The sequence below is a fragment of the Folsomia candida genome, unplaced genomic scaffold, assembly GCF_002217175.1.
Source record: "Folsomia candida strain VU population unplaced genomic scaffold, ASM221717v1 Fcan01_Sc023, whole genome shotgun sequence".
Lineage (NCBI taxonomy): Eukaryota > Metazoa > Arthropoda > Collembola > Entomobryomorpha > Isotomidae > Folsomia > Folsomia candida.
The window spans coordinates 1,845,796-1,870,858 of record NW_019091215.1 but is presented as its reverse complement, the minus strand read 5'-3'; the positions used below and the strand labels follow the sequence as shown (position 1 = coordinate 1,870,858).

General features: G+C 36.4%; 3 protein-coding genes across 13 annotated transcripts in view; all 3 read left to right on the top strand.

The window, feature by feature from the left end:
- Nucleotides 1–25,063, top strand: part of LOC110858869 — a 123,615-nt gene that overhangs the window by 37,596 nt on the left and 60,956 nt on the right. The gene's annotated exons all lie outside the window — the stretch shown is intronic.
- LOC118438611 lies at nucleotides 5,222–6,470 on the top strand. Its single transcript, XM_035859150.1, has 3 exons — nucleotides 5,222–5,567; nucleotides 5,949–6,216; nucleotides 6,286–6,470. The coding sequence occupies exons 1-3, from the start codon at nucleotides 5,223–5,225 to the stop codon at nucleotides 6,354–6,356; spliced, it is 684 nt and encodes a 227-aa protein (XP_035715043.1). The 5' UTR covers nucleotide 5,222; the 3' UTR covers nucleotides 6,357–6,470.
- LOC110858912 ((R)-mandelonitrile lyase 1) lies at nucleotides 8,762–9,295 on the top strand. The gene is made up of 2 exons (XM_035859005.1): nucleotides 8,762–8,912; nucleotides 9,120–9,295. The coding sequence occupies exons 1-2, from the start codon at nucleotides 8,762–8,764 to the stop codon at nucleotides 9,293–9,295; spliced, it is 327 nt and encodes a 108-aa protein (XP_035714898.1).

Sequence of the window (25,063 nt, the reverse complement as noted above, 5' to 3'; positions counted from 1 at the left end):
ATATAATAAATTCTTCCTTTGTCTGCTCTCGGTCAAATTACAAAATACAAAATTTCTTGTTTTCTTTTTTTATTTGCGACTCACTATCCCACAGAAGACTGTTTTTTACAAAAATTATTTATTTTATAGTTTGTCGATGTAAATATAAAAAAATACTTACGATCTCCAAGAATTTTAATCAAACCTCCTTCTTAATATAGCTTTGCATTATTAAGTGTAGGAATTGGTTTATGTCATAAATAAAAGTTAGTACAAAACCGCATGCCATTTTTTCATGTCAATTTGCCGTTTTGTATGTTTAACCTTAGAAGGGTAGGAATTCGGCGTCATCGAATGAACCAGTTTCTACCATTAGCTCAAATTGCCCAGTTGCAATTCACCCCACATCAAGACTGAACGTACTCGATAATACCTTTTGATAGGTACCCCATATGGTCGAACGTCTGATTGACTGGCACATCAGGACTCCCGAACTAATAGGGGGACTGATGGACAACAACCAGTACGCGTATATGAAAGGTAGGTCAACGGAATCCGCAATGCACCAAATCGTTGCAAGAGCTGAAGGAACCCTGAGGACACGTGAGCACGCAATTGTTGTGTTCATGGACATTCGGGGGGCGTTCAGTGATGCAACGGTTCAGTCCATTGAGGATGGTATGTACAGGAATAAAGTCGATCCGGTGTGTGCAAGGTTAATCTCGCACATGCTTAGAAACCGGGTGGTGCGTACAGCATCTCACGGGTTAAGCAGAGTGGCGGAAAGGGGCTGCCCACAAGGTGGCGTACTTTCTCCCCTGCTCTGGAACCTAGTGGTGGATGAGGTACCCAAGAAATTGAGGAACTCTTTACCACAGGTGTACTCAAACGGCTATGCCGATGATATAAGTACTTTGAGTCGCGGACTGGATCTGGGGACAGTGGTACAGGATGCTCAACGGAGCATCAATATAGTGAATAGGTGGAGTCAGCAAGTAGACCTCGGCGTTGAGGGCGACAAGGTGGCTGCCATTCTACTCACGAGCAAGCGGGTAGGGAGCGAAGCTTTACTTAGTATTGCTGGAAAACCTATTCCGTTTACTAAATCTGCAAAATATCTTGGGGTCACAATTGACAGCAAGCTATCTTGGAAACCACATTGTACGGGCTACCAAGGGTATGATGGCCCTGGCTGTCTGTAAAAGGGCGATTGGACCCACATGGGGACTTAGACCCTCTACAGTGATGTGGATGTATAAAACCATCGTCCGACCGACAATGGAGTATGGAGCAGTGGTGTGGTGCAGTGCTTCGAAAGTCAAATGCCATATGAAACTCCTGGATAGGGTACAGAGGGTGGCAATGCTGTCGACCTCTGGAACCATGAGGAATACTCCCTCTGCGAGTTTGGAGTGCCTATTCGGGCTTGAGCCGATGGACATTCGGATTCAAAGAGTCGCACTTTCAACAATGTATCGTTTGCAAGTGAACAACCAATGGTTGGGATGGTATGGGAGGGGATTCAAAGGGCCCATGTCACACATGGACCTTTGCAATAACCTCTCTAGTAAAGTAACCGTTTGCGGGCCTGGGAAATCGGACCGTAAAAAGGCCTGTAGAGAGTGGGCTGAAAAAGCGCACAAATCTAGGTGGCAGGACACTCATCTGTGTAAGCAGACCAAACTCTTTCTTAAGGAGCCATACCAGGCAAACTTGGGGAACATTGTAAAATTAAACCGTAACTCACTGCGCCAACTGGTTCAGGTAATAACGGGGCATAATACTTTGAACTCACATCTGTATAATTTGAACCTGGTGTCCTCCCCTGGCTGCTTGTGCGGACAGGGGAAGGAAACAGGGTATCACTTTATTACAGAGTGTGATTGTTTTGCGATGACTAGACTTGTAGTACTCGAAGGGCTTTATCTGACCTCCGAGGAATTACTTGAAATGCCGTTTGCCAGGTTAGCAAGGTTTATTGCTAAGTCTGGAAGATTTTTAAACGATCGCGAATGGCAGAATTCGCAATATTAAACGCAAGTGTCCTTAGGGGAGTCGGCAATTAGCCTTAAATGCGCTACCGCCGCTGGCCTGGCTGTCTCTATTAATGAGTAGTCTGGTCACCCCATATAGTACATACATACAAGGATCAGTGCAGTTGATAAGATTAATAACCTAGGAAAATATTCAGCAAATCTTTTATGGCGTTTTTACGTCTGTGCTTCTTGATGAATTAATTCGACTGGAACGTATTTCTGGGCATAAATATTTAGCCTATACTATTTTTGTCAAGTAGAATACAATTTGGCCATATGACTTCACTTATTACGTGTTTTGCATACCTAATACCAACAGAATGCGTTTGACAAACTCACTGTTTAAATTGTGGCGTTTGGCCTTAATTTTTACTAAATTTGTGCATGCCGCGGATATTCAAAATGTCTCAAGTGTTACTGATTTACTTGGAAATTTAAGTGACTGCGACTTACAAATGATGTATTCCGATTCTGAGGATTTAGATAGTCAAATGTCTTTTAGTGTTCTCAACATGGTATTAACTATCGTATTCGTGCCACCGAAAGACCGTCGGTTGATAGGTGTTCGCAACCGCTACAGCCTTGATATTATTAAGTCTCGTGTATCATTTTGTCGGTTATCTTTTATCTTTTCTGGCCGAGCTAAGGAAAATTTGGGTAATGAGATTTATGGCGATGACATTAATGACGACGGTATTGAAAATGACGGCAATGAAGACGACGATACTGAGGATGACGACGTTGAAGATGACGATATTGGGGATGATAACATTGAAGATGTCGACATTGAGGGTGACGACGTTGATGATGATGACATTAAGGATGACGACGTTAAGGATGACGACGTTGAGGATGACGACGTTGAGGATGATGACATTGAAGACCAAGATGATATCTGGGAACGGTTCTTCAAAGGTGATGTAGATTATTTGGTAGATTTTGCATCAAGCCATCATCTATACTACACTACCTATTCAATCCAAAACATGCCTTCTTTCCAATTGGTTTTAGTTATTTCAGTAAAAACTTAAGTTATTCAGGAATCCGGAGTAAAATTGAACGAGAGGTTGTGCAATGTGAGAAGACGGTTTTCATTGGAAAATCTTCAGACGTTAGATTGGAGTATGAATTTCTATCAAGAAAATACACCGATATAAAATTTTTCAGAAGTAGTCAAACATTGGAACCTTATCCGATAGGTATATTATTCCAGCATGGATGGAAATCAAAAATTGTGGAAAGATTTAAAAGGGTATCAGAAGCTGGGATATTGACGCTTATATTAAAAGAAGATTTGAGCAGGGTAAATTCTAATCGCGCACCCGCCATTGTGTTTAATAAAACAAAGGGATTTAAACCTATAAATATTGCCAGCCTAGAGGGAAAGTGGTCAACAATATTTATTCTATCAGGTAGTATAATTTGTCTTGCTTGTGTAGTGCTTCTTATAGAATGCAGGTTCTATGTTGGTCGCGTAATTGTAAAAATATACGCTCTAATATTATTCAGACATTACAAAAATTCAAGAACCGAGGCTGCTGACAAAATTATTCGTATCGCCGTCGCAGTGACAGAGTTAGGTAAGAAGTAATTAATTTTAAAGTGGAATAAAGTGAAAAAGTTAGCGCGTACAATTTTCGCAGAGTATAAACATAATGACTTAGATGTCCAAATCCAAATCATGTTGATACATAGATAAGAAACGGTTTGTGTATAAGTACATAAGCACACCTACATAATAAACATGTATGTATGTGTTGTGTATGTAGATACACTTGTGTGTTGTATATTTGTTTATCTAGATAAAATAATACAATAAATAAACCTTTAATAAAAATCATAATATACGCAAACGATGGTTTAAACGGTTTACTGTTAAAAAGCTCTGTATGATATTCCGGTTTTGAAACATTTGCAACATTGTTTCATAATTAGATAGATAATATGATTCTCATCAGCAGATGTACGATTATAGTTATGCAGAGGAAGAATGAAGGTCCAGTTGATAACTTTAACCTTAACGTACTCGATAGTCATAGTCTCGCCATAAAAGTCGTTGCGACAACTTTTGACTTACTTTTTGGCAAGTTGCCGAAAAGTGAGTTTTACAGGCAATTCCTTCACTTTGTTGAAAAAGTCATGCTTTGTGCTCAATTTGGGATGAGTGTCGACCCTTAGCTCGGTTGACACCTCGGAAGTGTCCCCAGTCGTTTTGCAGACGTCCGGTTAGTGAACGTCATGAAAATTGCGAGTCGTACGTAATACACATTCTTTATCAGTTCTGTATATGTGCAATGTATACATAACGGTTGCATCATCTCGCGTGGCCAATTCATGCAACATTTTTACAACTTTGGCGTACTTATCATCACAAAAACACAATACTTATCATCATTAATTTTGATTGAGCGGTTGCAAAATTATTTCCAGCTCAACCCGCACACCAATAGACTAACCTAACCTAAAAAATAAGATAAGTAAATAAACACTTCATTGCGCATTAATTTATGCATGATAAACACGCGTAGGGTTGTACGCTTGCTCATGTGCAGAACATTTGATGCCTATTTTGATCACAAATTAATCTGATGCCAACCAGGGCATGCAATGCTATCGCATGTATTTCATAATTAGACCGACAAGTCACGTTCAAGAAAAACGCGGCCAAATTATAAAATTTCTACCATAGCCAAATGGCAAGCAGTGTTTCATCACAAATGGTACATACCATGGGTTCAACTCCCAGTTGCGACATCCTTTTTTTTAGAGTTCTCTAGAGCGCCGATAACAAATTACTCCAATGTTAAAAATGTGGCGAAATTTTTGAGTGAAGCTAAATCTCACACAGCTCCAATACTGGAGTTAAACTTGTCTTAAATTAAATGTGGTTTTTAGCGTGGTGTGTGAATCCACCAGGGTGAGCTCCTTAATGATTCGCCTATCTATGTTTATATGGAGTACATAGAGCAACTGCACAATGCCACAAAGTCAATACCTCGACCATCGCACAACTGTTAATATTAATTAGTCACCAATATTTGTAACCCTACCAAAACAAAGGACTTGTTATCTGAATGGTGAGGAACGTGCTTTGGTGTGGTGTGCATAACCTTGATTGACAAGACAACAGATGCAATTAATTTTATCGCGAAAACTATGGTGATAAACACTTGAAATCGTGGATGAAAAGAGACATGATTCTCGCCCATGGTAGCACACATTAAGTTTTCACGAGAAAATAATAATTTATTTTTAACGATGAAGTTCATTCTTTCCTTTGCACTTGTCGGGATCCTCCATGCCGTTGGGCGGGTGGAGTCCCACGGCTACATGAAGGATCCCATTGCGCGGACGTCCATCCAACTGAGGCCAGAGTTCGGGACGAATCAGCCCTACTGGTGGGACAATACGGGCGTCTGGTGCGGCAATGTGAACCAAGACATGCAGTATTCCAGCTGTGGGAGGTGTGGCGACGCGCCGGGGGAATCGACGGCGAACCAGGGCGGGATTTATGACAAGGGCGTCATCGTCAGGAATTATACTAGTGGATCGGTATGTAGGGGGGATTATTTTATTTGAGAGGGTGGGATTACAGTTAATCCAACAAGTAAAGAGTCCACTCACATGATACAAAACCTTATACCTTTATCATGAGTTGACAAATTGTTGTGAAAAATTTAAAGTAGTTTTCGAGAGTAGAAAGGTTACTTAGCTAAATTAAGTAAATAAAAATGTATTCTTGATTAATTGATACGGTACGTCGAAGACTATAATTTTCGCTATAATCTTTCGAATCTCCCGTTTCCATGACCTAAACACTTCAACCTTTGACCTTACCACGTAGTTAAAATTGTGCAAGAATAGCTATTAACTACATTCATATTTTGGATTTAAGATATTAAATTATTTAAAATATTGGATTTTTCCCACCAGATAATTGAAGTCGTCGGGAACTTTGATGCCCCACATTACGGCTCCTATGAGGTTGAGCTTTGCCCAAATCAACAGGAAACTGATAACTGTTTTTATAAGTTGCCTATCGTCGGAGGTTCTGAAGAGGTTCGAATCGATGACCGGATGTGCGTCCCACACTTCGTGGGTACTGTCGAGGTCACCGCTCGGGTTCAACTCCCCGCCGGGGTGACTTGCAACAGATGCACGATTCGATGGACGTATCGAACTTCATACCCTGGACCGGCGGGTAGGTTGAGATTTGCGGAAAGTGAGTCACTCGTTTAAGGTGGAAAGTTTAAATTTATATTTTCTGTAGATTGGGAAAGCTGTTTGAACCGAGAGCCAGCCCAGACGTTCAGAAACTGTGCGGATGTCGCGATTCATTAAATTTGACGTGAAAATGTATACATGTATTTATTCAGAAATTTTATCCAATTGCAACAAATTTTTAGTAGAGTGTTGACCGAATCAAGTTAAACGAATTTCAATAAATTATTTATATTTACAGCAGAATAAAATTACTTAGTAGATCAAGTGCTGAAAATGATTTCATAGTACTTAGAGGAATTTATAACACAAGAGAAAGCATTGTGATAATGAAGGTTATCAGAATTCTTCCAATTGTAACCTGAAATAAATTTTACATCAAACCGAATAAGCTCATTTTTTCTAACTAATTACTTAAGCAAACAATTAACAACCCGATCAACAACAAACTGCCATACAATGAGGGGCGTAGTTTTATCGAAGAATCTTCCATCCGCCATTTTTATTTGGTATTGTGAGCAGGATCTGACATAGCAACGAATCCATTTGCTTCCTCCGCCTGGAAGTCTCTTCCGATGTTGAAAAAGCTGCTTCGAGGCGATGCAAGGGTCTGCCAACAGCTTGAACTGAAGCATGATCATAGTCGCACTTTCAACCAAGGTTAGTGCAAACATGATGGCTTGCTCGGCAGGAATTTGGTCAACTAGCTTGATCACAATGTAAAGTTAGACAATTGCAGCAACCAGCCAAGCTCCTAGAAGTATTTGAATCAGGGGAAACTTCCAAAAGTTATTTGCCAAGATTGACAGCAACTGAATTTCCCGGTAGCCTTTGATCTTTTCATCGTTCCCATTGTTCAGCTCTCTAATAAAAATTAGTGGACACCCTCTTGCATAATGCAATTTTGACTAGTCTAGGTAATTTTCAATTAAGTATGTTCAATATATGTGGATTGTAAGAAACTCCTACCCATATATCAGTTTTTCAATCGCGCTATCATTACGTTATTTGAAATTACACGCCCTTGAACCCTTACTATAACTCGACTATGGTGTGTGTAAAATTAATAGGCCGGATTTTTCTAAGAGTTTAGGTGGCCGATGATACAATTCTTAACGCATTGAAAAAAACGGAAATTTTAAATTTTCTATGACATCTAAAGTTTACAAAACCATTAAAAATTTTCAAATCACCCGACAAGTGACCGATCAGCGCTTCGCCCAACTAACAGAAAATGGACTATTAATTTTACACAGACCATAAGATCTTCCTTATTGTATGTGGAATTGTTAGTTGGCAAAATCTCGACACAAAATTGCGTTGCCTTAAAAGTGAATCCTGCAGTGCAGTCTCACTCTACCCAATAGCAGGCAAGGTTTTCAAAATATGTACATCCACCTTCCACGAGTCACTTGTGAATAAGCCATCTCAGATTAATCGAGTTGAAATTACCCCCACGAGTTTTATGTTCTTCACTTCTTACATAAATACCTGAAATTGAGGTCGATAAATGTACTTACACATTTGTCGCCCCTAACGACTTAAAATGCTATTTATGCTAATATTTCACACATTAGGTTAGATGTCAAAGACGGGCAACTTTATGGTTGTCCAGACTTTTGGCCTGTTGCAACCACATTAAATTCCTCACTGGTAGTACCATGCAGATAGAAATTTTAAACATTAAAAAAAATATCCTATCCCCTCTTCAGAAACTAATATAAGTTGGGATTGAAATGAACACAAATTGAGGACTTAAAGAAATAAATCGAGCATGTACCCCACAGCATGTTCAGTTTTTTGGGGCCACCTTGCCCTAACCAAGAAACAGTAAATTACATTAAGAATGTTAACATTTCATATACTCAGCATTTCTTTCAAGTAGGATTGGCAAAACAAATTGTGTATTCTAATTTTTTTACACATTTGTTTCATTCATACCTAACTTTTTTGTTAGATTATAGATCAATAAAATAATAAAAGTACACATTAGAAATAAAATTGTCATCCATATATGCAAACAAACTTGTTGGAAATGAAAAAAATAAATGCGTTGGCAGATATCACGTCCCATTTGGCTCCAGTTAAACATCTTGCCACTAGTAAGGCATTGGCTGTGTGGAAGACGCCGTGTCTACCTGAAATAAATCTTTATGACTCTAGCGTAATAAAATCTGTTCTCTGCTGAGACTTGATGACGCATGCAAAGCTCTACTTGTTCGTATAATGTAAATATGTAGTTATTAATAAATAAATAGGTTAATGATGCCAACACAATGTAAATAATGACTTCATTTCAGTATAGAATTTAATTTCAGAAGCAAACATAAAAACATGTGTCGTTCTATTTATAAGCTAGACATTGTATAGGCACGTACGGATGGGTATTTAAGCACAATGTTGCATAGCCTAAGAAGATCATTTTTCCCATTTTCGTGCTCTACGCATGTTGGCAGTTATTTATAGTGTAAAACACCAATTAATTTTTTGTACGTGGAAAGAAGTTTCCACAAATAATTGAAACGATGCAATTATCAGCCTTTATAATTGCTTCGATGGCACTATCCATCCAGTACTATGCCGACCAATTTCGAGAAGATGATTTGGAGATGACCCTGGATGAATTGGCGCCCGACCGGAGCCTTCCGGTTATTAAGACGTTCGACTTTGTGATAGGCAAGTGCTATCTAAATTCTATTTGGTTTTCTATTAGCTTATAAAAAATTGGGTCACAAAAATATCCGACTATTGACCACGGCACACCCGAAAACTTTTTTTTAGTTTGGTTTGTCACATTTAAATTCTCCTATCACGTGACATAATTTATGGACAGCCCCTGAAATATGACAAATGATTTAAAAACTCATTATTTCTTGTATTTAGTTGGAGGTGGTGCGGCTGGATGTGTTTTGGCTGGTCGGCTGTCGGAACGTTTTAGCGTTCTTCTGTTGGAGGCTGGAGGCAACCCGGTGCCAGCTACGTACAATCCGTACCTCAACAACATTGTGGAAAATCATCCAACTATCAACTACCTATTCCAGGCTCAGAATCAAATCTAATTCCGTTGGTGGGGTAAGTTGAACTATATTTAAGTAATATGTATTGATTATATTTTCTAGCAGTTATGTAAATACTTAAATACCATTTCCATTTAGATGCTCGTGTCCACGACAGGTCGTATGATGGGAGGTTCTTGGTCACATAATGGGAATATGTACAATCGAGGCTCTCCCCAAGACTATGATAACTTTTCTAGGCTAACTGGTGACGAATCGTGGTAATACGCTAGTCTCCTGCAGCATTTCAAGAAACTTGAAAATTTTAATGGCCGTCTTGTCAATGAGGAGGAGAAACACAGTAAGTTTAATTTCATGTAAATCGAGTATCGAGTAGTAGTACATGATCGTAAAGTAGTTTCTACGGCTGAGTTGGTGACCAGAGCGGGACATTAATGTAGCGAGGGTCCTATAAGTCGGCACTGTCACGTGAAATATTTAGCATGACGTGACTTGAGGAAGAAGGTAAATAAGAAGTCGTAAATGAATTAATCCTGATGCAAATATTCATTTATATTTCAGAATTTTACGGCAATGTGGGCCCTTTCCATGTGGAGACAGACTGGCCAGGCACAATGGATGGATGGGTGCAGTCGGCAAAAGGACTTGGTTTTAATGCTGTAGACTCCAACGGGCAACAAGCAGAAGGTTTGTGTAAAGTGTTTACAATACCTCGAAAAAAAATTATGACTCTCAATCCCATAATAAAAATACAAGCACAAATAATCATAATAAATTGTTGTAATATGCGCAGGATTTGCGCCAGCGGTAAAATCGGTCTTGAAAGGGGAACGAGTCAGCACATACACGGCTTTCGTTAAACCAATCGAATCTACTCGAACTTCCTTGAAAGTGTTGCGATACTCAGAAGTTCAAAATGTACGAGGGTTCATTTCCGATAATTGTAGCGAAGAATCTTCTACGTGAAATTTTCTTTTAGTGCCTAGATTCTCATTGATGACAACAAACGAGCGTATGGTGTTACCTACTTTCGCCACGGGATGCCACAAATCGCGCATGCGTCGAAGGAAGTTATTATTTCTGCGGGTACCTTTTCCTCGCCCCTCCTTCTCATGAAGTCCGGCCTGGGTCCGAGGTCCGTCTTGGTAGAGGCGTGACTTCCGGTTAAGCAAGATTTGCCCGGGGTTGGTCAAAACCTTAGGAACCATGTGTCCCTTTTGTTGTCGTTTAGTGCGACCAAGCCAGATTGGACGCTATTTCCCCGACTGGAAGAAAACGATGTGGAAAGGGAATTGAAACTACGTGAGAAACATGTTGGATTTTTCATCGACCAAGAATTCTCACCGCAAGCGTTTATCGTGTCTCCGCAAGCGAAAGGAAAAAATGAGTCTAATTGGCCGGACGTGTTGCTCTTCTTGCAAAGACATTCAACCCTTGGAGAGAAGAACACACAAATTCTTGGAATTTATGTTCAAGTCACGAGACCGGAATCGGTGGGAGAAATTGGGCTGAACACGGCCGCATTTTTAGCGGGTGAAAGAAATGATACGAATTTGGCCTTGATAGACTTCAAACAATTTAGCAGAAAACATGACGTTGATGCGATGATTGAAGGTAAATTACTGTGTCTATAATAAATGCTTTTGCGCGTAAAACTTTTACATTCTTACCACCATTTGCCGTGACATCATTTATGGAGACACTATTACGAAACATTTTTTTACTTGGCCTTACGGATGAGCAAGATAATGTGGTGGCCACGTGGGGGGCAGAGGTTGTATATTTGTTCAATTTCGTTTCATCGCCAAAATATATTCGCAAGGGTACAGATCTAAATAGCTCTGGTATGGTTGGTCAAGTAAAATTAGAGCGTTTTTTGATTTTAGAATTAACAGGTGGCCGACTTTGTAATGTTAAATATCTCGGGTTATCGAAACTCGAATTATTTTTTTCAATAGATGATGGATTTCCTAAGTTTAAAAAGTTTTCGAAATATTGGATCATGAAGTAAATTAGGATAAAATCTGTAGGGAAATTAGCGGCAGCAAAAAAAGATTTAACTATAAAAGATTGACCATAGTCTCACTCTCATTAGCTTTCTGGGAGATGAGTAATATTGAGGTAACAATATTGCAGAGTATTACTTGGGAAAATATTTTCGAAACCATATCTGATTAAACTGTTTATTCTGGTTTACATGCAGTGTGTTATCTAAAAAAGAATTCCACAATGGAAATTTTTATTATACAGGGCATTAAAAAAACCATGATTCTGAATCAATGATTTTGAAGATTAATAAAAAAGATAAAATTTCTGAGCATGAGCTCCATAAAAATAATGTGGTAATAAATCGTATTTTGTTGTTTATTCTAGCTATTATAATTAATATGTCTTGGAAATGGATACTTGTGCGTGTGAAGATCTATTAATTTAATTTTTTGGTCTACGGGTGCTCCAATTATAATATTCATTATAACGGACAAAGAATACTTGAGTCATTACAAGAAGGGATCCTAGGGTTCAAATTCTATCTGTATAATTAGGGCCCAAAATGAGTGCACTGTAAAAAATATTTATTTCGTCCGAAAGATAAAGATTGAATCGACTCTGGTTAAATAAAAGTTGAAGAATTGGAAATCTTTGACATCATAGTGAGGATAAGGGAGGCCTTTCTGTTGGAATATGTGAATCTGAACACAATGAAAGGTGTGTTTAAATTGATACGGGGGAAAATTTTAGATCAGGCCAGATACAAAATATGTTCAAGGTTTGACTAAAATTGATGGATTGATGGGTGTGAGAGAATTAAAATTTGTGAATTTCAAGAGGTTTTGCTGATTGGGGTTGAAATAAGGGGAACAAACGGTATCGTCCAATCCCGTCCATTTTAGGGTGACATAGCAATGGTGGGAGGTAATTCGGGGGACGAAGTGATTTAAAATGAGGAGGCGGAAGATGACGGAATATGACATGATGGAAACGATGCTGGATAGGATGGAGTGTTTTGTTAATGGGTATATTTGCTTATGTGGACATAGAATTTTCTGGTGTCAGAAATCCGTTATGTGTTTTGAAAACACTTATAAATAAATAAATGGTGACTTTTATTCTAGAAGGTATCTATATGTAAGCCTGCGTGTTTCAAGAAAAGATATTGATAAAGTATGTTAAGGAACTCGGATATGTTCTATCAAAATGGTCTACTTTCTTTAAGATAAACTCTTCTTCATATGAACAACAACAATTCATTGGAGATAATGCGGTTTACTTTTTGGCAAAGTCGTGATAAAAATTTTTACGTATGGAAATTACATGTCAATTCTTATTTGTTCAAGATTTGTTTTGAAATGCTTAACAAAGAGAATTCGGGCTTATGAAATTTTATTAGTAGCAAAAGTAAGAAAGTCGAGGTCAATAAATTTAAAAAAATTTTCTGAAATTTCCGTTTATTCGTTTTGTAACAAGTTGTAAACAAGTTGTACAATTTGTGAGACAAGTATTGTAGAAAATGATGTCAAATTTGAAAGAAATTAAATTAGTGTGAGCTGAATTATGTATTCGAACGATAGATTTCCATGGTAACGATAAAAAATGGTTTTTACTTGTAACAACTACACATCGTTCGGCCGGGAGAGCTTTCGCTGATGGAGCAGTTGATGGCGTTGCAGTGATTTTGAAATGCATCGCCGGCAGGGAACATACAAATTGCGTAATTCACACTCTGACCTTCCAAGCAGTTGGTGAATGCACCGTGATCTTCTTCACACATGGCGTACAGTTTCTGGCAGAAATCTGTACAAGGCTCAAACATTAGTTTCCCTCAAGCTAACAGGTTAACAAATTATTACCGTGTGGAGTGACTTTGATACTTTGTCATATTAGATGCATACGATTGAACTGGATGGCGTAATAATAATTTTCACAAATTTTTTTACCACACACGGAAAAAGTTAATAACAAATAGAGTAAAATGTTTCAAAATTTATGTATATATTTATAACGTTCATGAAGAGAATAACAATAGATAATTGCATACGGTAATGATTTGTTATGAAGATTTTATGTAGAGAGGATATTAAAATTGCTATGGATTTAGAGGTTGTTACCTGTCTTTTGACAGTTGGCAGGTAGGCCCAAACAGAGGGTAATGATAAGGAACGGGGTTATCTTCATGGTGGATATTCGTTTGGACGAAATCTTGCTGGAAAAATTAAATGTTTTGTTTATTCTACAATAATTGCTTAACAAAAGGTAAACCTTTGTTATTCTTTATTTTATTTTTTAATTTCTATAGGTTGATTTGTACTATGTGTCAGTTGGTTGCAGTTTATTACGAAAACGGGAAACATTATTAAACATAGTGTACATTTGATTATACTACGCGGATGGTTAATAATTTGCAACCGGTTTTATGTTTAAAAACTTACGCAAATTAAACCTTGTTTGTATGGAAAATAACTATGTGATTTACATAAACGGTGTGTATTTTCTAATCTGGATCCGACCCTGTTCCCTTGAGGAGAGGAAGGCGACTGGAATGAAATTTTAGGTTGAAGCCAATCTTTTTTTTCACAAAAAGCTGTTTTTCAGAGGTAAATGTGTCAAAAAGATCAGTGCTGGATAACTTGATGGGTAAAATTATTTTGTGAAAGTTTTTTAAATGCGCAACCCAAATCATGATTGCAATGACAAGATTGTAATTTTTATATTTTTATATTGAAGACTTTTTTAAGTGCAAACTTTGTGGCGTCCAATTTCTTTTAATAAGAGACAAATAAGTTTAAATTTAATTTAAATATAAATTTAATTTAAATATAAATTTAATATAAATTTAATGTATCAACCATAATACCACAAGGAATTAAAATTAATTCGAAGTTTTTTAACTCCGAAACTAAATATTAGTTTCTGGGCATTGGCGTCGTAGTTTTAATTATAGTTTGAATGAATCATAGTTACATGTAGCAAGATAATAATTTGTTAGCGTATTATGTATTTTATTTAATGCAAAAAAGCCAATTCACGAGCATATTTTTACTAAGGAGGAGAGTACGCCAACCTGATAATGACAGATCTTGATGTCCTTTGGATATATGGTAGTACCCCCTCTAAAAGTAAAAAGTGTGAAGCGGTTTGATGCCATGGCCCAATTTACGCCCGTCACACCCCTTTGAAGGCGTGCCCGATGCCAAACTAGCTGCACTAAAAAATTTGCCAAATATCCAATTTTGTTCGGATTTTCATAATAGTTACATATTTATGATCCCAAATAGTTGCTTTATCATATCTGATATCAATCTGAACTTTTTTGGAATTTTGAATTTTTTCAAGCCATGCCCTTTTCAGGAAATATTCGAAAATATTGAAAATTTCTGAAAAGTTAATTTTGCAACTGAATATGATAAAGCGACTATCTGGGATCACAAATATATAATTATTATGAAAATCCGAACAAAATTGGATTTTTGGCGAATTTTTTAGTGCAGCTAGTTTGGCATCGGGCGCGCCTTCAAAGGGGTGTGACGGGCGTAAATTGGGCCATGGCATCAAACCGCTTCACACTTTTTACTTTCAGAGGGGGTACTACCATATATCCAAAGGACATCAAGATCTGTCATTATCAGGTTGGCGTACTCTCCTCCTAAGGATACTGTGTCCGCAATGAAAGGTAAGGCCAACACAAATATTATGGTTCATGTAAAAAAATTAGAGCTTTTTTTAAACAAATATTGCGTGTTATGGGATCTTAATTTCTAGGGCGTGTGGTCATATTTTGAATATATGGGAACACGGAATTGAGTAAATTTTCCCAAGTTTCTAAAACAGTTTAAATTTTTGAAATCGGTTAACAATTGGGGGAACAGTGAGAATTTTAACAGAGGCATTTTATGAAGAAAAAAACTCTAATATTTTTACATGAACCATAATACTCAAGGGTTTCTTAAAAGAGGATTAGAAAATTCTTAATCCCTAAGGAAAGGTGTGATGTTGGTATTTTACCTTTTTGTACCGGATGACCTACATCGTAAAACTTGAAGGCAAGGTACAATACATATGAGTACGGTCAACAATTGTAAAAAATGTTGTGGAAGACTGACCAGTAAATTCAGGTCAAGGTTAGGTTACAGTAATACAGAACAAATATTTTATTTTACTGGATGACAACGCAAACCTGATTATATGAGTAGTAAAAATTGAAATTTCTTACAAATTTTGTAATGTTTTCATAATCATTTTATAGTGCGATTCCAAATTGAAAATAGGTTATTGGACTCCTTCTGATTCGCTAATTAATTTTGCATTCAAACCTGGACCAAATACCACAGAACTCGCGAAATCCTTCCACCGGTGCTGGTACTATGGTGTAATTTTTTGCGTGGCATGATATCGTAATATTTCTAGACTTCATATTACTTCATATTACTTCTCCAGTTAACATCAAAAGTTATGTATTGTGCACATTTTATTTTAAGTGGGAACCTTGGGTTCGACCGGCAGGTTGGAAGGTTCCCTAGTACATAAGATATTAAATTAAGCCATCTTAAAACTATTTTTCCACTCATTCCTTTAAATTATCTAAGGATAAACTTAGATTTTTAACTCCATTGTCCATTGTTACATTTGCACGTGCAGCCAACAATACTGTTACGGCGCCGCTCACTGATAGCTCACTTTCTTGCTTTGGGGTCGTAAATCCAGTGACCTCGGCGTCGCAAAGTTTCTAACACTTGTTCTTCTACTTGGCACTTTCACTCCTCCTGGTGGTTCAGTTGGTTTGGGTGATTTGGGTGGTTTGGGTGGTTCAGTTGTGGTGCAGACTGGTTGTGGTGCAGGCCGGTTGCGGTGCAGCCTGGTTTCGGTGCAGCCTGGTTGTGGTGCAGCCTGGTTTCGGTGCAGCCTGGTTGTGGTGCAGCCTGGTTGTGGTGCAGCCTGGTTGTGGTGCAGCCTGGTTGCGGTGTGGCCTGGTTGTGGTGTGGCCTGGTTGTGGTGCAGCCTGGTTGTGGTGCAGCCTGGTTTCGGTGCAGCCTGGTTGTGGTGCAGCCTGGTTGTGGTGTGGCCTGGTTGTGGTGCAGCCTGGTTTCGGTGCAGCCTGGTTGTGGTGCAGCCTGGTTGTGGTGCAGCCTGGTTGCGGTGTGGCCTGGTTGTGGTGCAGCCTGGTTGTGGTGCAGTCTGGTTGTGGTGCAGCCTGGTTCCGGGGTGGTTGGAACGCCCTCTATCCTCAACTGCACGAACTAATGTCCAGCAACCACAATTCAACTGACCAATAACTGACGAACTAACTGACGAACTTACTGATGACGAACTTAACTGATGACTGACTCAACTGATAACTGACTCAACTGATAACTGATTCAACTGATGACTGACTCAAGTGATGACTGCCTTACTGATGACTTAATAGTTTACGTGAAATGTCTTCCTCGCGATGCACCACTTTGTAGAAATAAGGCCAATAAATGTCCCAGAACTAGCACTCTTTAACTGAATTACTGGTATTTATTTCAAGCACACTACTTACTACGGCACAAACAATGAATGATAACTACTATTTCACTAAACTAATTAAATCTTGAGTGACGAAAATAATTACTTCCACTCGGCTGGAGAGCAACTTGAACACGTCTCACTTGTCTGAGTTCTTCCTTCGCACTACTTCTCTTCTCGCTCTCTCCGTACTGACTGAGCACACTCTCTCCTGTCGTTCTTACCCTACGCATCTCATGAACAGTCCCAAGAATGGGAATTAAAGCTGACGCTGTGCCAGGACGTCTAAACCAAGTTAATTTTTATACAAACCGCCCTGGATTATTTTTCGGGCAATGCTCAGAAATTTGCGGAGCAAATCATAGATTTATGCCCATCGTAATTGAAACAATCCCAGGAAAAAACTTCATTAAGTGAGTAAAAAATATATCTAAGTAAACTATTCATTAAGTGGCTGAAAGTAAGCGTCGGTCTCTTAAACCGTTTTATAACAATTTAACAAATGTTTTTAATGAAAAAATTAGTTAACATTATTTATAATATAGTTTTGTCAAGACTAAGTAGTTTAAAAAACATTTTTTTATTCCTCAAATAGCACCCATTATATGGCTATCTCTTTTTTTATTGTTCTCTTGGCTATTCCTTCTATCTGTAATTAAAATTTTTAATATTAAAAATACTAATATGAATACCAACGTTGGTCAAACTAATACCCCGCTTAGTAACGACGAAACCAATCACATAAATTGAAAATGATAATAACTAATTTATTTTCAGTGTTTGACCCTTCATCTATAATTTTTATATCTTTAAACTGAGTTAGATCATTAATTGTTTTAATGATTTTAACGCCTATGTTTTGAGCCACCCCTAATAAATTTTTTTTATTGACCTTAAGAATTTGCAAAAAACTTCATGATGAATTTAAGATACTGCTAGGGCCCCACTCATCAGTAGGAAGAACTATCCCATTTATCTCTTTATTAATATTTATTCTAATAAATAATTTTATGGGTTTATTTCCATACATTTTTACAGCTTCAAGACACATAGTTTTGACCTTAACTTTAAGATTACCTCTATGACTATCATTTATGATGTACGGCTGATTAAATTATACCAAACATATGTTCGCCCATTTAGTGCCACAGAGCACTCCAAATTTATTAATACCATTTATAGTATTAATCGAATCAATTAGAAATGTAATCCGGCCTTTAACTTTGGCAGTCCGACTTATAGCTAACATGGTAGCAGGGCACTTATTAATAACTCTTTTGGGCAACCAAACAGCAGCCGCCTCTAACTTAATCTTAGCTAGATTAATCTTAACCCAAATTCTTTTATTAACCCTAGAATCTGCTGTAGCTATAATTCAATCTTACGTTTTTGCGGTGTTATCGACACTATACGCTAGAGAAATTACATCCCACTAAATAAATAATGATAGTAAAGAGAGACCACTCATTCCACTTAGTAGACCTAAGTCCGTGGCCCCTTACTGGGGCTACAGGCGCTTTCATTTTAACTACAGGCATTGTAAAATGATTCCAAGAAATAAATATAAATTTATTTTTATTCGGTATAATAATTATAGCCCTAACTTGCATTCAATGATGACGTGATATCAGACGAGAAGGGACCTTTCAAGGACTCCACACTTCAATTGTAGCCAAGGGATTGCGCTGGGGCATAATTTTATTTATTACATCTGAAGTATTATTTTTTTCTCGTTTTTCTGAGCATTCTTTCATAGAAGTCTTGCCCCTTCTATAGAAATCGGTTTAATATGACCCCCTAGGGGAGTGCTTCCGTTTAACCCATTCCAAGTCCCCCTCTTAAACACTATTATTCTTCTTGGTTCAGGCGTAACAGTAACTTGAGCCCACCACAGAATTATAGAAAATAATTTTTCCCAAGCATTCTTAGGGCTACTATTAACAGTCACCCTAGGTGTATATTTTACTTCACTTCAAGCTCTTGAATACTGAGAAGCATCTTTTACAATCTCAGACTCAGCCTATGGGTCAACTTTTTTTATAGCAACAGGATTTCATGGAATCCACGTAATTATTGGCACAACATTTCTTACTGTGTGTCTCTCACGACATACAAAAAATCACTTCTCAAGAAACCACCATTTTGGTTTTGAAGCAGCTGACATTTTGTTGATGTGGTGTGACTTTTTCTTTATATAAGTATCTACTGATGAGGAGGTTAAAGTATACTTATAGTATAAAAAGTACACCTAACTTCCAATTAGAAGGTTCAATTTGTTCGATAAGTATAATTTTAATAATATTTATTATCTCATTCGGGTTACCCTCAATTTTAGTTTTACTAAACTCTTTTATTGCAAAAAAAAATATACAAGAACGAGAAAAACCTTCAGCATTCGAATGTGGATTCGACCCCAAAAGATCCTCACGACTTCCTTTTTCTCTTCGGTTCTATTTAATCGCAGGGGTATTTTTAATTTTTGATGTAGAAATTACTCTAATCATCCCCCTCCCAGTTATTCTTACATCAATAAATTGAGCCCACACTCTAACTCTATTAACATTCTTCATCTTAATTCTTTTAATCGGACTTCTGCATGAATGGAACCAAGGAGCTTTAGACTGAAAATAATATTGTATATTAATAATATAGAGGATTGTAGTTAAAAATAACATCTGGGTTGCATTCAGAAAGTACTGTGAAAGTCTATCTTACACTAGTAAGAAGCGAAAAATCGCGGTCAGTTTCGACCTGAAAAATTTGGGCTCTCCCCTTATTTTAAAGGAAGCCAAAGAAGCGGCGAGCCACTGTTAATGGCTATTAGGTACTCAGCCTCTTTAATAAGAAAAGGGAGCCAAATTTAAGCCGCTAACTTAAAATTTTAACGGTTAAACTCCGTTATTTTCTTTTTTCTATTTTAGTTTAATTAAAAACAAAACATTTTCAATGTTTAAATAAATAAATATATTTTTATGGGATATATTTTCAAGACTCAGTCTTCCCCTACAACTTCAACGTAGTGCTCTTTTATATAAGCTATACAAATCTAAACTAAACTAAAAAATAAAACCAATCCACCCATAAAGAAACTAAATATGAAGAATTTCATTCTTACGGAATTTAATACATCTGCCTTGGAAGAAATAAACTTAGATTTGTCAATAAATCCTTGCCCCCCTAAAAACTCCACTCAACCTTGGTCCACAAGATTTAAAATTTTTACGCCGTACTTAATAATAGGAGTTAGAGCAAAAGTAGAAATAAAAGGAAGCAGTCACATCGAACCTAAAAAATAGTCTAAACCTGAGGTAGAGCTAATTTTCTTTATAACCTTAAAGTCTGCTAAGAAAAAATAAATAAAGAAAAAACTAAAAATTATAGTAACGACCAATAATTTAAGCCACATGGGTAGAAAAATAAAATTTATAGGAAACATATAAACTCTAAGCCACCCGCCAGCCAAAACTGACATAAAAATTAAAAATGTTATCGGAATTAGTATGTTAATTCTCTCAGCTAAACTTAAAAGATACCGATTACCCATATTATTAAAAAAAGAAAAATACAAAAGGCGAACAGAGTACGTTAATGTAAACAATGTAGATAAAACTATTAAACATCCCATAATTAAATTTATTTTACCTTGAAAAAAAAATTCAATAATTATATCCCTAGAAAAAAATCCTGATAAAAACCCACAAAGAGCTATTGAAGAAATAATAAAGTACAAAGATGTGACTGGACAAGAAATCATTAGCCCCCCTATCGCTCGAATATCCTGAATGTGCCCTATGGAATGAATAAACACCCCAGCACATAGAAATAGTAGGGATTTAAATATAGCATGAGTTAAAAGATGAAAAAAGGCATACTCGTAGAAGCCCAGCCCCAAAGATGTTATTATTAACCCGAGCTGACTTAATGTTGATAAGGCAATAATTTTTTTTAAATCTGTCTCAAAATTAGCCCCTAAACCAGATATAAATATAGTCAGCATACCAATAAATAATAAAAAATTATTGGCACCTAGGGTATAATTAAACCGAATTAATAGATACACCCCGGCTGTGACTAAAGTAGATGAATGCACAAGAGCCGAAACTGGGGTGGGAGCTGCTATAGCCGCAGGTAACCAGGCAGAAAAGGGTATTTGAGCTCTTTTTGTTATAGCTGCTAAAATTACTAGAATAACTATAAAAGAAACTACTTCGTACGAATACACAAACTGCGAATAAAAAAAATTCCATCTACCAAAATTCAGTAGCCATGAAATGCATAAAAGAATAGCTACATCACCCACACGGTTAGAGAGAATTGTAATTATGCCCGCATTTGCTCTTTTTACATTTTGGTAGTAAATTACTAAACAATACGACACAAGACCGAGTCCGTCCCACCCCAATAAGATTCTGATTATATTAGGGCTTAAAATTATAAAGACTATACTCAAAACAAAGAAATATACTAAAAAAATAAACCGAGTTAAAAACTTGTCCCCCTCTATATATATGATTCTATAAAAAAGTACCATAGAAGAAATAAATATTACGAGCCCTGTGAATCTCAAACTTATTCAATCAAAAATAAGAGTTATAATAATAGAAGTTGATCTAAAAGAAAATATTTCCCATTCAATAAATATAGTTTCAGCAGAAAGAAAATATAAAAGACCAAACCGCATACTGATTAAACTAGCCACTAATAATAAAACTCCTAGATAAAAAGGTAAAACCAAATAAAATATTACTTAAAGGGCTCCCCCATCTATAGAATCACAAACTAAAATTTTTCTTAAACTATTTAAATGAAATTATTTAGTAAAATGTAAAAATAAAATTAGACCCTAAAACTAAAAAATTTACTGGGACAATGTGAAGTCTAATAGTGTGGACCTCACGAACATTAGAATGAACAAACCCATATAGTGAATTATAAGAAGACCCGTGTTGTGAAAACGAAAATATAAATAATGTAAAAACAGCCCCTAAAAAGGAGCCTAGAGGAAAAAATAAAAGTATGACATAATCGTAACTCATAATTCTAGCTATCAAAAAAATCTCTGATAATAAATTAATAGTCGGAGGGGCAGCAATGTTCGACGCGCAGAGAAAAAATATAAGTAAAGAAAAAATAGGAAAACTTAAAATAAACCCCTTATTAATAAAAAAACTTCGGCTCCCAGTTCGTTCGTAGTATAAGTTAACCATACAAAATAAACCTGAAGAGGAAACTCCATGAGCTACTATCATCACTAATGCCCCCATAAATCCCCATGAATAGAGAGTTATTAGACCCCCAATCACCATAGATATATGGGCTACTGAAGAGTACGCTACTAAAGCTTTAAAATCATTTAAACGACAGCACAAGATCCCCGTAAACATTATTCTAACTAATCTTAGCCCTATAAAGTAAGGGCTAAACTTTATGACCGAAACCCCTGTGATACTAAGAACTCGTATAAGCCCGTAACCCCCTAACTTTAATAAAACCCCAGCTAAAATTATCGAGCCTGCCACGGGGGCCTCAACATGAGCTTTAGGGAGTCACAAATGTGTAAAATACATAGGGAGCTTAACTAAAAAGGCTATCGAACCCATAAAAGCAGTAATAACAAAGAAATTAAAACCTGAAAATGGATAAAAAAGTAACTCCTTATAAAATAAAGAAACACCACCTCCAATTATATATAAGTACATAATTAATAAAAGTAAAGGTAACGACGCTGTGAGCGTATACAATAAAAAATACATCCCTGCTTGAACACGCTCAGGTTGGTAGCCCCAACCCATAATAATTAAAAGTGTCGGGATTAAAGAAACCTCAAAAAAAAATAAAAAAATAATAAATTACCCGAAAAAAAAGTCAATAGTAAAATAAAAAGTAATAAAAAAACAAAACTATAAAAATAAAAAGTATGCTCCTTGAAACGAAAAATTTTATATCTAGAAAAAATTATTAAAATTCTAACCCAAACTCTTAGAGACACTAAAATAAATCTAACCCCATCATAGTAAAATAAAGAGTCTAAGTAAAACGTTTCTGGCTGACCCCACTAATGTATAAATTACTAGATAAACAGAAATAAATGTTAACACATAAATTCAATTTAATTTAAACTTCTTTAAAAACCCTATAAATAAAAAGATAAAAAATAAATTTACTATCATAAATTTTTAAAAAAATTAAAAGACTGTTTTTTTCGTAGCTGAGTTAGACTTTAAAAATTTGTTAGGAAAAATTTCAGAAATATGCATACACGCGAGTTATGGAAATGATGAGAGTTTAACTATTAATTTGTTTAAAAATAAAGCTAATTCCCGCATTACCGTTTTTTTATCTTAACTGGTGATATTTAATTTGCGTATTTTATTTACAAATTCATAAGTTTACGAATTCTGCAACATTTTATTTTGTTTTTAATGTACCAAGTGGTGGCAACAGTTACTTCCCGATGTATGTATCTGACCTATATATTGTAAAATTAGTGATAAATACTTACTTACGCGAATTAGTTTTATTTAGCTACGAAAAAAATATGATTCCAAAATTATTTATGTAGCTTAGTAGCATAATATTTTAATGTGCATATATACTTTACATCAGAATTTAACCAGCCATTAAGTAATTTAATAAAATTGGCTGGAACGAATTACAACTAACCATGTGCATATTTTGAGTTTCTAAATTAATTGATGATATTAAATTTGTACATTTTATTTATAGGTTAACGAGTTCTGCAGCATTTTATTGTGTTTTTAATTTTCCAAAATGTGGCAGTAGTTATTTCCTAATTTTTTTTCCTTTATTTCCTAAGTTTTTTTGAAATCTACACACACATCTCCAAACTAAACAACTATACATCGTCAAACCCAAACATGAAAATTTTTTTCTCATTTTTAGGGGGCATGTTGGGACTCTTGGTCCTTTCCTCATCGGTCGACGGGGAACTTTTTTCCTACAGAGGTGGAACTGAGAAGGACTTTGGAGGTACGAAAATTTGAAATTTTTGAAATCGGAAATTTCTAATTTGAAAAATCTCTGAAATAATCGTTTACTTTTTTTGCTTGATTCATTATCACATACATATTTGCGTGATTTATTTTGCGATATTGATTACTTGATATTTTCCAGGTGACGTCATAATTGACAATGTTGATAGTGACGAAGCATGCCACAACCTCCACCCCGTCCTGGATGGACACATGATGTCCTTTGACCCCATGGGAACGTGTTTTGTTCTCTACATGGAGCCTGACTGTCAAGGATTTCAAGAAAGCTTCTCTGGGGACCCAACCGATGACCTCGACAACAGAGGGCCCCCGGAGTTTAATCTCCCCCAGTGGGGTAACAAAGCAAGGGGTATCTCTCTATGTCCACAATAACTCCAAACCGTCTATCAAACCCATTCCAACCCCATCAGAAACTTAATTATGGTAATTGGCATGAAATTTAATTGGTTATATAATTATGAGACTTAACTATGGGAAACTAGCGACGAAAGAAATAAAATTCTAAATTGACCACTGATCTTTGATTTCTCAAATAAAGCATGTTCCATCACCAAGGCTGTATTTTTGTCAATTTTTATGCACATACATTTATTTATTTAGCTTGCGAGCGTAAGCGATAAAAAATAGGCTGCCCTCCTACATCTACATGTTCACTTATGAGATTGTAACCATATTTGAAATTCATACGTTTTATTAGAAATTAATTATATTTATTGGAACCAATTAATTTCCTTGCTCAGGCTTCAACAAACTTGTCACCGTTAGCCGAACCGTCCCTGAAAGTAATCAAATAACTTTTTTTTCCCACACTCGCTCCTAATTATTTTAGCTTTACTTAAATCCAAATTTACTTTTCACTTACCGTTTCATAAGTTTAGCCTCTGCTGGTTTTCCCTTCTCTAATTTTCCGCCTTGATAGATAAGGTAGGAATCGCCGTAATTCTTCCAATCCAATTTTTCGCCTTCCATCAGTCTCTTCTCGTTTATAAAACAGTCCTCACATTTCTTCATAACTCCCTTGTTAAGTGCTAAAAAGTTGAAAAAAGTTTTGTGATGATTAATTTTGTCATATGTAAATTATTTAGTTTATAAATCGTAACTAAATACTTTGACACTTTTCTAACAAAGTAAAAATAATTCATAAACGATGGTTGCCAAGAAATATGTGGTACTAATACCGAAATGACTTTCTGTGAAGTTTGACGGAAATGGATTTGTTGATCGGAATACATTTGCCCAAATGAGAAACTTACAATTAACATAAACTGTGTAGGCCGTGCAAGTCGCGCTCCTCTTATTTGGATTAGTAATA